The sequence below is a fragment of the Zonotrichia albicollis genome, chromosome 3 (genome assembly GCF_047830755.1).
Source record: "Zonotrichia albicollis isolate bZonAlb1 chromosome 3, bZonAlb1.hap1, whole genome shotgun sequence".
In the NCBI taxonomy this organism is placed as follows: Eukaryota; Metazoa; Chordata; class Aves; order Passeriformes; family Passerellidae; genus Zonotrichia; species Zonotrichia albicollis.
In genome coordinates, this window is record NC_133821.1 from 39224856 (window position 1) to 39238850 (window position 13995).

Genomic DNA, 13995 nt, shown 5'->3' on the forward strand with positions numbered 1-13995 from the left:
CAAAAGCAGTAGTAACCTGTATGCTTCATTTTCTTATTGTTTGCCTGAAGGCTGCATTCCAGCTGAACCAATCCTGCTTTTTAAGAGATTGTGGTTAAGAAGATTTAAAACATTAGAAGACCAGAGCTTCTGGTATTTGTGTTTCATGGCTTCAAGTTCTGCTTGAAAGCTCAAATCTTGTATAAGTATTAAAATCTGATGCAATTTCAAGATTATGAAGTTTAGTTGTTACAACTTTAAAAAAATCCTGGGAATAAGAACACAGATCACTGAAGCCAAGAGGAATACAGAAATAACAAGACAATTATGTATATAGAAAACGACTTATTGCTTTCTGTGGCTTATCTCAAAATCTTCTGCCTTGCTCACAAATCTATACATTATCATTTTACCAAAATCACATGCATGCTGAAAAGATTTTTTTTTCACCTGAATTTGCTATAAAATTGTGACTAAAATGAATTTTATAGAGAAAAAAATTATCACAGTGACTGGGGTATTGACAGACTGAGTTCCTTATTTCACTCAATAAATCCTCTCTAATTTGAAATGAGCTTTCTGCAAGATTTCCAGAGAGTTAATAAAATTTTACAGAACAATCATTAATGCATTTAAAATAAAGAAATCCAGACTTGGATACAATCTCTTGCCTTGTTTGCCAATAGATATCTTTAAATGAACTCTGCAGTGCAAACTCCCTAAGTTACTCAACAGTTAGCCAGTTAGACTGAAAGTGGCCCAGTGTACAACAATATACCAGCATGAATCAACCCAAACTGCATCTGCAACTACCCTGCATTCGTGCGGATCTCACCCGATGGCCTACATGCACAGCTCACACTGCTTAGGACCATCATTAATGTCATTTTTTCAGTGTATCATTGAAGGACTTACCTGACATTTCTGAGCACACAGATGAAGGCTCAAATAAACAATTCCCTTCTGCCTAAACACTGCTTGCATGTGTCTAGACATGATCTCCACTAACACTATGAGCAACTTCATGCATCAGATCTTAATTTAAACCTTTCAGGTTTTAATTTCAGCACTTTTTTTTTTTTGGGTTTTGTCATACTGCAACTTGTGTAACTTCCATCTTCTAAAAAGATCAATTGTTGCCTCATCTTAAGAAGTACAGAAGGTTTAGTAGCATCCAAAGATGACTGTATATTCTTGTGGACACACAAGTCTGCTAATGTCATCTGTGACAACTGGGTAAACCCCATTCTTCCAGTTAGGGAATGAATGAAAAATGATCTTCAGGAATAAATTCAAAATGGCCTGCAGAAAAGAATAATGGAATGAGAACTTCCGTCCGATAAGAGACTAGACTCCAGAAGCACCACTGCCCACACAGCTGTAGCTATTTTCATACAGAAGATGGCCAAGAACTATTTACCTATCCATAAGTAAGCACTTCAACATAAAGAAGTTAAATGCTCCATGGCAGAAGTTTTCCTGGCTGATTTTTTTCATTATAGAACAAAGTTTCAGGACAAGGTCTTTCAGAAAATAGTTATCTAGACCTTTGATTAACCAATAGCATGTATATTCACCAAACCTTGCCCTCTAGCTCATGTTGTGAGGCAACAGGAATGGAAAAATAGTATTCAATTATTATACAGAGATTAACAGACCATAGACATCCATCAAACTGTGTCTACACTGGAGAAATCCAAGCGATTCAGGAGATCTCTTCTGACAATCTGCCAGATATTAAGTTAAACAATCTCACCAAGGAGCATTGATTTTCACTAACAAGTATAACCCCAGAGATTTTGTCGGGCTGCACGTTCAATTTGTGAATTCCCTGGCTCCTGATCCTGTCTGCTGACAGAAGTTGGCTGCATAGTACGCAAACAGTTTGATAGGGAAAGGTTTTCTTGACACTCAGACATGTCCAGAGTTGAGAAAATGAAATCACTTGAAGTTGGTATAAAAGGCAGAGTAGAGCTGTTATAAGGCCACCCACAGAGTGCAATTTAAGCCATTTCAACAGTAACTCATTTAAATGAGTAGCAATGACACCAACTGGATTTCCAAAAGAGACAAGGAAAATTTGCACCCTGACACTATCAGTTCTAGTGAGATCTTACAGGTGAGGCAAGGGAAAAACCCCCAACAAAGTAACTTCTCAGCCCTATTAGCAAAGACATGCAGAGTTTAGCTTTCCAAAGATTCCACACTATTCAACTTCTGGCAAAGAAACCACATTTAAATTTTGTTCTGGAACATTCTGTGCTTTGTAGTCTTTCCTTTATCCTTCCAAAAAAGCTAATCAGGAACCTATGCAAACTACTCAGTGGCCATGATTACCTATTCCGCATTTTTTTTTCACAGTACAATGGGCCTCATGTTCCATAAAGCTGCTAATTCATAGGATTCTTATGAGGTTATTGCTTATTTCATAACTCCAAGCAATGTCTGCAGCAAGCCACAATTCTGCACTATCAGAAATGAAAAACGGTAACAATTTCTAATTGATTTGAAGTTGTTTTTCTTTGAAATGTGTTTAAATACCCAGGTTGCCAGAATATCTTCCAGGAATGTGATTTTAAAGAAGACAGATTGCAACTGTTTTTCCTGGCTATACTACAGGAAATAACAGCAAGATCTTATTTTAAGTTAGTGTACTTCTATATTTCTAAGCAAGAAATTAACTTTCATGAGAAAATGTCAGTAAACAAAACCTCCCAAGCCCTAACAGTGGTAATGCATTTCTATAGCATCTTTCATCCAGAATTATCATAAAGAATAATGTTAAGTACAGATTTGCATTTTGTTTATATCTCTGCACACCACATGCACACAACTTGCATCCTACAGTGGCTTAAAATCAGTACCAATATAACTTTTTACCCAAAATGAGAAAGATCACAGTGTGATATCAGCACTTATCCTCCACATAAGTACAGAGGAGATACTGGTCCAGTGGTTACAGCATTAGCCTAGAAACGGGCATATCTGGTTTCAGTCTCTCTTTTGCTCTACTCTGCATAGGCCACCACAGGGAAACTGCTCATAGAAAAAGGCACAGGATAATTATCTACCATATGCTCACATCTTTCTATCAACAGATATTTTTCACAGTATTTGCAGGGCTGGAGTGTTATAACAACTTCAAAGGCTTCAGTATCTTAGCAGCCAGCACTTAAACATCCTACAGGCTGCAGCTTCAAATCAATCACTGTAAACCTACATGCCATCTACTTGTCATCTTGTTTTCACAGGTTCTTCATATCCCTCTCCCCCAAAGCACCACTGGAACAACTTTCTGGAGTGATCTTCTTGAAATGATGATTTTTGGGCCCAAGCAACATCAAAACTTAACATTTCATAAAAACAGTTCAACTCTGGAGCAATTCTGTCATTGCAAATACAACCAAAGAATTGTGTGCTCTGCTGCCACGAATACCAGATAAAAACGTTTGGACAAAGCAAAGCTTGGGATTGTCAGTATTTATTTTAATTTTTATTTTTGGCAAGAGGCTGTAAAAACTGGATACAGGAATTAGAATAGCTCATAAACACTTAGCTGAAATCCCATATACCTAAGAGCTTTGAATTAGCAAGAAAATATAGAGCAGGAAAACAACATAATAAGAAATTAATTCTGCTTTCAGAAGAGCATCTTATATCGTGCATGAAATTATTTTATCTTTTTTCTTCCACTGGCTACACAGTGTGCTTCTTGATGAATGATGCAATACCCAAAGCAGCTCTATAACAGATCCCAGCAAATCTGATACATGGAGAACACTCTTCTGCATTCACCTGGAATAAATGCAAAACTGCTGCTCAAGTACCATTCACCTAAAAAAGGAGTAAACTCAGCTTCCAAAGGTTACTACAATTTTGTTCTATTTCCTGCTGAAGGAGAAGTAGAGGCAGCTGATCTTGGTAAGTTAAGAGTACTCAGGAAATCCAGAATCTGCGAAGCTGAGCCCAGGAGAACGTTTTTATGTTGTGCACTGTTCCTAAAAGAGTCTGTTTGTTTCTCCCACAGACCTCTCTTAGAAGATAATCAGACCCTTAAAATCTACAACTGCTTACTATCTGATTAATCCCCGAAAGACTTAACAAGCACAAACATTTCTTGTCCTGCTCTGCTAAGGAATTATAGCAAGTTTTGTTTCATTACAGACCTCTCAGCACACCTCTCTCAAAGCAGATACCTTTACCTGATCCAAGAGGGAGTTTCTTAATTCCCTCAGCATGTATTAAATTCTGGGTTAGTGAATCCAATGCACTAATTATTAGTTTCTCCACATGAGTACAGTGCACTTTTTCCCCCGGGAGTTGGCTACCAGGCGTACATATTTAACTAGATATGGCAAGTAAAAGGAACAAAACACGAAGACAAGAAAAACTCCCCCACAAGATATAGGCACATGCATCTTTCCCTAAAGACTCACTTACCATGCCCTGATGGTAGTGTGAACAGACCTCAGCTCCTCAGGCCCTCAGTGGAGCAGAGAACAGACCACTGTCAATGCTTCACCTCAAGAGTCCCTGTCAAATAGCAAGTCTTTCACTCTTATCAGCTCCTGTGGTTTTTTCCTTTCCTGTCAACACAAGTAATTTTAGCTACAGCAAAAAGGCAGAACCTTTACAGCTAATGTTTTGGATAGCATCCACTAACATCCCTTGAGCATTTATCTGCACATGCTGAACTGTTTTCATGCAACCATTTTTCTCCTTCCAAAATCCCACAAATTAAAATCAATGCATCACAAGGTGGATCTCACTGTTGTGAGAGCAGTATTGCCATCTTTATTTTCACATCTGTACTATAAGACCTTGAAAATACAGTCCCTAAAGAAAACACTTAAAAAATACCACTGTGTAAATCATAAAATATTAGAAATCACAATTATTTCTCTACCATACCAGAAATATGATTGCACATTAGTCCTCTCTTCTCAAAAAAAAAGCATGAAAACACTCATTTGGTTCTTTATGAAAGTAAAAGCTGCATCTCTAGGAAGATGGGTATGTGGCAGAGTTCACATAAAACTGTATGAACACTTATACTGCAAACAAAAGACTCAAGATGCTGACTAAATTCGAATTACATTTCTGTATTTATCTCTAAAAAAGAGCAGATATGCCTGAGGAACTGAAGTAGAAGATAGCAAGGGAAGACAAATTTAAAAGAATGTAAAGAATGAGTAAAACAAAGAGGTTTTGCAACAAATATAGGCTGAAACTTAAACTGGTAAAAAGGAAAGAAAATATATCTTCAGCCCTCCTCCATTTGGGGAAACGAATAGATCTTTTGAAAAACACCATGAGTGCAAAGACATTTATTTCTTTGCCCCAACAATCTCTTCTGAAGAAAAGAACCTTCAGGGTACCAAACTTAAACTAATTTCATTGGAGAAAAGTGCAATTATAAATTATAACACAATTCACAAGCCAGAATTAAATCAAATACAAAACTGCATTATTAGACAGAATTTCTAACTGTCCTTCTGTAATCAGTTAATTTAAAAGATTTTCTACTTGAATATCCATAAGCAATGACCAACTTCCTCTATAGAAAAATGAATTATAATAGCACATCAATGTGAATTCAATGGGCATACTACACAGAATTTAAATGTATTCTCAATTCAGGAAGACTGTCCTAAAGTCAGTCTTTTCTCTCAAAAAAACCCCACACTCCTACCCAAACCCCTTGTAAACGTGTTTCTACAAAGCTAACAAGAGCTGTTGCCTTCAAGACATGTCATTTCTTACTGTTTATAGGGTTCTTGTAAGGAAGCAGAGTGTATTGTGACAGCAACACCACAGATAAGGGCCAGAATCCTTCCATTTTCCACTAGTTTTTCTGATAATACTTTTCTCACAATTAAAAAAAAAAAAACAAAACACTGCTCAAGTAAAGAATGATTACACATTAATAAACTGAACAAAAAAATAGTCAGAAGTACATTACCACTTTGCTGGTTTACATTAAAGAATTATAAATGCCAACACATTATCATTGTACTCCCCAACTTCCACCTAAAAGATGTTCTGCTTTCATGTGTCTGGCTTGGGATATCCAGCTTTATATATTTTCTATGAGCCATGGCTCGAAAGTGAATGATTTGCAGGAATTCATTATACCACCCTTACCACTACCAAGGACTGTATTTCCTGCAAAGCAAAGACATGCAAATCTAAACACCTTTTGCAACCTTTTACATTAAGATTTAAGCATCCTGTTATTCTGGTCCAAGCTTCTGGCCCATCTAAATCTATGGCCATGAAAAATACGGTGAAACTCACATGAAAAATGGAAATTATTTTTTCCTAAAGCAATGCTATGAATGGAAAACCATAGATGTTTTCTCCCCCTATTTTACTAGTGCACCATGATTAAGTCCTTCATTGCATGCACTTTATTTAGTATGGCAGAAAAACATTTTCTCCCACTTTGCCATCCTTCAGTCAAATGCCCATGCACATTCCTAATGCTCTCCAAAAACTAGTCTCTCCTGGACTGAAATACTATATTTTAAAAGCTAATGTTCTCTATTTTTTCATATTCTAGGGAGAAACTGAATTATCAGAGAAGCTTGTGCCAAAAAATGAAAGGAAATGTTTCCCCCTGGAGCCCTTTACAAAACAAATGGAATTCATTTTGCCTTCTGCACTAGCAAGATTTAAGCAAGAAAGGCAAAGCTACCTAGCTTAACAGATATTTTGCTCCCTTGAAATTAAAGAAGTATTATCAAATTATAGATTTTTCTTTTTTTTTTTTTTTGATTTCTGGATTCTAGGTGAAAAGTCGAGCCAAAATGCTGCAATTAAGTAAAGCACAACTTTTAACCTCAGCATATTCTCTTCTGCTTATGCTTTGAGACAGAAAGCCAGGTTTTATAAACTGTGCTAGGAAATGCTGAAGTTTGACAAAAAGAAAGTGAGGTAGATACATGCAATGACTACACATGAATAGAAAATGGCAAAGTAATACAATGTGGATAGCCATCTTTCAGCCACATAAATATTAACAACTCTAGACAAAAACGAAAGGCTGTAAGAGAAATTAAGAAGACTAAAACAAGGAGAAAAATTAATAATTTCTCAGTGTAGAAAGGTTTTGATGGACTCAAAGATGGAAAAATGAGAGGAAAAGCTTTCCTGTCATCCTCTTGTACTCCTGCTGGATTGCATAGCCAGCATCTTTACCACACATCTGCAGAGATAATCCTAACACTTGCTCTCAGCACCATGTGACTTCTGAGAAGGACCTCCTGAATGCTGGCCTCGCGCATGCTGCAGTCAAGCTGACCAGGCTACACAAGGAGAGGATTCCCAGCCAGAATCCTCTTTTGGAGATTTCTCATTTTAAATCCAGTACTTATTCAACTTGGCAGAGGGGCTGAATCAGATCCATCTCCAGAGAGCCCTTCCAACCCTAACTATTCTGTGATTTTGTGATTCCCTGAGGAACAGTGTGGAGCTCAGGCACCACAACCAGATCAAAATACATTCAAAATTATATTTTTTCAGATCTGACTTTAAAAGGAGTGCTGCACTGGTATATCTCTATTTTCAAAAACGTGAACAAAAATGTATCCCGTAAGTGCTAACAATACCAGTCAAAAAGTCCTTGGGAAAGTTCCTGAAAAAATTATTTCTCTGATGGTATAAAATGTAGTTTTTTCCCATTGCCTATCAATACCAGACAAACTTCAGCAAGGCTGCAGTGACTATATGCATATATATATATATTTATACACATATATATACATGTGTGCACACATACCTGCATTCCCCATATATACAAATAGGTAGGATCAATAGAGAGGGACAGGAATAAAAAGTTTTCAGAATTCATATTTGTTTCAGAAAATTAAATGTTAAATAACATGGGATTATAATTAATCAAAAGATATGTTGAGATATAAAGTCAAGACATGGCTGAAAAATGAACACAATAAATGGGAATATAGAGTAGTTAAAAATAAGGAATTCTAATAAACTGAAGGATCCAATTCTGCATTCCGTTTCACTTAAAGTCCCCAAGTTCAACTGAAGCTGAAGTAATTCAAGGCTTTCATTACAAGAGCAGCAGGTTAGGGGGTCCAAGAATGAAATCTGCTGCTGCCATTTGAGATACAACACACAAAAGAGCTAAACAGGCTGAACTCACCCATGCATTTCTCAGACAAGCAGAACTCACTGCTGTGGCTTTATATTTTAAAATCACACTCTAAAACCAACGAACTCATTGCCCTTATGGGGAGCTCTCACACTACAACACATAACAGCTGAATCCTTGCTAATAATACAACAGACAGACTTTTTAGAACAAAATAGTTCAAAGAGCATTAATTAATATAAGGGGTGTTTAAGCTTTTTTGGAGCTACTGTGAGCAGGGTGACAACTGACACTGTTAAACATGTGTCTCATGCACCTGAGTAAATAAATAAAAATTAATGGAAAAGGGGGATATTTAAAGGATCTCTGCACTACACATTAAAAGCTTACTCAGCAACCAACAGAAATAATGATCAAGACTTTGAACAGAGATCCAGAAAAAAATACAACCTTCACGATAGTCCTCATATAGCCAAATAAGTCTAATAAGCATAAATACAAGAACTTAAAAACAAATATTGGTCTACAGAAGATATAGAGTTGACAGCCAATACACTTGAGTAGCACAATGATTTGAATTAACTCCACAGTGACTGGAATCTGTACTCAGTATCAAGAATTACACAAGGGAAAACAATCCTCCCAGTGCTAGGTACAGGCATGAGAATTGCAGCAGCCTATTCTCTGAAGGTCTGTGATGACAGCATCTTGCTCCCATGCAAAAGCATCACTAAGTATTCCCACAAGGAATATGCTATATACTAGCCGACAAGGACACATTCAGAACTTACTAGGCTTCAGGAAATGCTCATGTCCTCTTGCCTTCAATCCCACCATGGCTATTGAAGCCTTTTCGATAGCAATGAGTGGGCAGAATAATTCTGGCAAGACTAGCTGGAGACCTGAAGTAGAATACTAAGATACCCATTTCCTTGAACTGACAGTTACCTTGCTTATACTTCTATTGTATCCTCTTTGCCAAACAGAAGATAATTCAAAATCATTGGAAAAATGGGGTTAACATTTTGAATAAGCACTTCAGCTATTAACTGGCTCACATTAACAATCAACTAGGCTAACATAACAAACAATTCTTGTTACTCAAACTGGCGTCATGGTAATGAGCTCCAAATTAATCTCATCCGTACACAATCACTAATCTTGTTGTGTGCCAACTGAATTTTTAATCAGAACGGAGTGAATCATAGGTTGTTTTTAAAATACATTTCTAATACTTGTCATCCAAAATGAATAAACACTAGAGCAGGAAAGAACTTTTCTATTCGCATTCTAAGAAGCTGATTTTATTTATGCATACTATACATGCAAGTATCAAATGCATTTGATAGGAAAACATTCTTAATGACAATAAAATGTAAAAATGTTTCTTTTTAATAATTCTTTGAGCATGAACAGCACCACCAACCTAAAGAATTTAGCCCGTTCACTAGAATTAAAACTGTACAACAAACCAAAAGGACCACTTGCCCCTTGTTGAAGCACTCTGCAATGCTGACATCATTGGCAGGATCAGCATGCACACAGTTAGACCCCAGCAGAGTGACCACTACTGCTAAGACATGTAACCAAGCACATACTTTGCAGTGCTGAACTTGAGACTCAAGCTGAGTTTCAAATCCAGGTGACTTTAATGTTGGTGCAAGACACGAAAGCAAAGCTAAATTTCAATAAGCGTTTTCAACTTGATTCTGCAATTGCAGTATTCATTCAAGAAAGCATTAGCCCTGCTTATAAAACAAGAGTGCTCAGGCTTCTGCTGAAATACTGTTCTGATAATTCAGGAATTCTCTGGGGAAAATAAATAAATAAAAAAAGCCCCAAAATAGGAACTATTCCTTGACAGCATTCACTTTTTAGAATGCAGTATTTCTGGAATCTTGCTTTAGCTGTCTGGCTAACAGCTACACCTATTACCATGCTCAGATGAAAACCTAACTGGAAGCTCTGCCCATGGCCATGGAAACTGAAACAATCTGCAACACAGCCATTCAAATGTCTTTGGGGATGCCTACTGAGAGCCTCCATTAGAGCCACACGAGCCTGAGGAATCTGGAGTACCCGGTTCTCCTTTCATGCTAAGCATAATGCCTGACTCAAGCCATCTAACAACATGTGATGACTTCTTAAAAAACAAGACACTCAGACAGATGAGACCAGAGCATGCAGGCTCAATGTCAGAATTCCCACAGATTCAATGGCACATATTACTTACTTTGAGACTGTGCTCCTCATTGAATAACATCTACATGCTTTTGTGCATGGTAGATTCTGTTTGGATTGCCAGGAACTGTTGCATCAGAAGTATCTGAAGACTGCTCAAGATTAAAAGCACTGAATTATGGTCAATGTGCTGATCTGTATTTGACTTCTAGTCAGTAGACAGCTATGTTAACATACTTAAGAATTCTGCTAATATCTTAGAATTCAATTAAAATTATCTTCATTAAACAGCTCTCACATTTCTGGAAAAAAGGGAGCTATTCAAAGACTTCACATAATAAGCAAGTTATTGTTGATGCAACATTCTGAAGAAAAAATCTACAAACCATATGGAACTTTAAAAAGTGAATGCAAAACTAAAGGAACAGTATGCAGACCACAGCTGCAAGGTGGGAATAACATCCTCCAATACCTCAGAACAAACTGAAGGTTACATTTACATAGTAAATGCTTCAGCAAGGCATAATGACCAAAGGAACACTGTTGGCTTGCAGATTCCTTCTTTGGTTTGTTCTAATTACTTTCTAATAGGCTGGTTAATATCTCATTATGTATCAAGAAACAAATAGCTCTTCCAAGTTGCTTTCCAACAAAAAAGACAACAAGTTTTTTCTATGCTTAGGCAGAAGAAAAGCAACACTCCCAAACAAAAGCATCATTAATGAACAATGTAAGAAAGAAAGAAAAATAAGGATGTTTTTATCTTTGCAGGTTTTCCTGTAGATCACAACTGTTAGTGACTTCTTTTCACATGAGAAATATGGCACCGTACCACTCTCAGCAAGCTTTTCCATCTGAACAGCATTTCTGCAAGATGCCCCAAATTATTTTATAGGTCATTTGCAATTTGTTATTAATTTCAGTTTTCCAGTACATTAAAAGGTGCTTCGCTTTTTTAATATCAACTATAAAAAGTAGTTGCTAATGTGAACACTTCTCAGAAGGCTGTATAATTGTGAAGGTTGTGAAACAAATGAGAAAAAGAGGACAACAGAATTTGTAAATAAAGGAGTGTGAAAACAATTCTAGAATTGCCATAGAATGAAAAACCTTTTCTATAAAGTAGCATAATGAAATAGCTGTTCAAGACTCAGCACCATGATGAACAGCCTCCTACCCAAAGGAGTTTGTGAGCTTAACAGCAAAGTGACCCGGAGAAGAAAAGAAATACGGCATTCACCTTTTGAAAGTTTTATTAGGTATGCTAAAAATAATTATTAAAACTAATTCTTCTGATCCTTGTATATAACTCACTATGAAGTGAAAGGTAAAACCAAAAGCCAACACTTGTCATGTCACACATCAAGGACATGTTCAACCTCCACCATGACACCAGTACCACAGCACGACAGCCACCGAATTCCTTTGGGGACCTCTGGAGATGTGCTCATGAAGCACAAGAGGAGCTGCAGACAAGGGCTCTGCACTGTCCCATTAGTAAGTTCTGAGGGAGAACTATTGTAAAAGCATAAGCGCTGATAGCTTCTTCAAACAAGGCTTTACTACTTGAGGCTAACTGTGACTAGTGAACAAAATGATTGCTCTCAGGTTGTGCTGTTTCCCCTTCCGTAGTAATAAGGCTGTATAAAGGCATTTTCTCATTAATTTCTGTTCCTCCCATCTTTTAGAAAGTAATTTCTTTGCCTAGATAACCCCAACACACATGAGCACATAGCTTTCTTTAATGCAGTGATTCCCATAACAAATTAACTCGATATAGCCTTCCTCAACCAAAACCAAAAATCAACAATGTGACACCAATTTACACAACTTTATTTTCCAGATAAATAATTTTAAAGACATCATTTATGAACTTTTTTCTGAGACAGGTCATTTAAGATGGTCAGATATTAAATAGACATATTTTTACACATATTCTTAGTAACTAAAGATAAACAAGAATATTGTCTTGATTAAAATGTCTTAAACTTTGCATCCCCCTCCTCCTTCCCCCCATTTTAACCTTAAATTCAATTTTGGAAAGCAACAAATTCAACTTTAAATTCAACTTTAAATCATTTTAGAAAGCGATGTGTTTACACTCAAAATATCAGTGTGATAAAAGGTGTGTTTCTTTTTTATTTTGCATTGTTATAAAATTCCTGTTCCTGAAGCTATGCTAAAAAAAGCAAAGTCTCTCTGCAAGGTGTAAGGTTCTCAAATAGTAAAGTACTTACATGCAAGGCAGAAGGATCTGGCAAAAACTCAGCATCCTCTCCAAAGATAAAATCTGGTGGTAGGTCAGGATAGTGAGCATTGAAAATTATATCCCCTGAAAAGCAACAAATGGAAACATTGTTTGCACTTCTATATATGTGCTTATAAATAAAAATAAAATAATCACATATAGCACACATTTTTTTTAACACAGAATTTGACAGCTACATTACATATATTTCATGTATATACACACATAATTGTTACAAAAATTCACATGCAAGATAAGCATCAGATGTTTTGGGGGATGAAGTCAAATTCCTGAGGCGCAGCTTCTTCCTCCTCTGCAAGCAATGAAACATGAAATACATTATTTGAATTCCAATCTCAAATTGGAATTCAAATACTATTGAGGAGTGCCTGAAAACACTGAGTCAGAAAAGTGATCTTGTTTTAATAAAAAGTACCATATTTAGATGGCTGTGTTTTGTCTATTAAAAGTCAATTGCAAACTACTAAAGATCACGACTTTCAAAATACCAGAGCTTTTAAAAATTAGTAGCACTTACTCCCTCTCTTCTCCTCACCACTGCCAACTCTTGGAAGGAAGAATACACAGTTCAATAGGAACCATTCCAACTACCCAAATTCTGGCCAAGAGAAATGCAGTATTGCACATTTAAATGGAGAAATGAAAATTAACTGAAAATATAAGACTTTATCACAGCTTGGCACTGAGCTTTCATCTTGCCAGTGTCACAAGATAGGCAATTAAAGGAAATTTGGGTTCTAGTATTTCACTAGTAGACATACTTCAGAGTTCATATAGATCAAGAGGTGGTCATATGCATCTGAGCTTTCAAAAAAATCCACCCACTGTTCAAGAAAAAAAGATTAAAAATTAAAATAAGCGTTTCTAGCCTTACTTGTCTACCTCCCTATCATTCCTTATGACAATATGAAAGAATAACTGAGCTTTTGCATAAAACAGATTTATGAGGTAGGAGACATTAGAGAAAAATACTGTCTACTATGTGTTACGACTCATTTAAAACCCACACAGCAAAGTAAAACCAGTATAGTAATCCTTATAAACAATTCTGTTCAGAGAAAGTTACGCCACTTCTTATTTCTTAAAAAACTGTGAATGGAGAACTGGGGAAAAGCATTAGATGGAACAAATCTTGCAAAGCCACATTGCTGGCTCAGTGACGTAACCATCTCAAGACATTTAACATGACAGTTTTAATTGCGGATATTCTGTAGACTTGGCCTCAGCTGGAAGCAAGGATGCCATGAAGACTAATTACAGGGGGTGAAGGCTAATGAGCAAGAAGCCACTGGCCAGTCTGGGGTAGGTATTCTCTACAGTATGGCTTCAAATCACAAAGTCACTGATCATGCGACGAGCAGAGCACAGTGTGGGTTTCTGCTGTCCGCACTCCCACCCTCCTTTCACAGCTGTCAGGAGCACGTGTAAGTATGGGGTGCAGAAAATAGCA

At 36.7% G+C, this 13995-nt stretch overlaps 1 protein-coding gene across 3 annotated transcripts in view; it reads right to left on the reverse strand.

The window, feature by feature from the left end:
* The window catches only part of BABAM2 (BRISC and BRCA1 A complex member 2), a 164395-nt gene that overhangs the window by 118683 nt on the left and 31717 nt on the right, over nucleotides 1-13995 (reverse strand). For 2 of the 3 annotated variants that reach the window (XM_005483098.4, XM_074537216.1), the window contains one exon: nucleotides 12514-12608. In XM_005483098.4, the coding sequence (XP_005483155.1) occupies nucleotides 12514-12608 (95 nt within the window). Of the gene's footprint in view, nucleotides 1-12513; nucleotides 12609-12770; nucleotides 12880-13995 lie in introns of those variants that run through there. The other variant, XM_074537217.1, reaches the window with a different exon arrangement.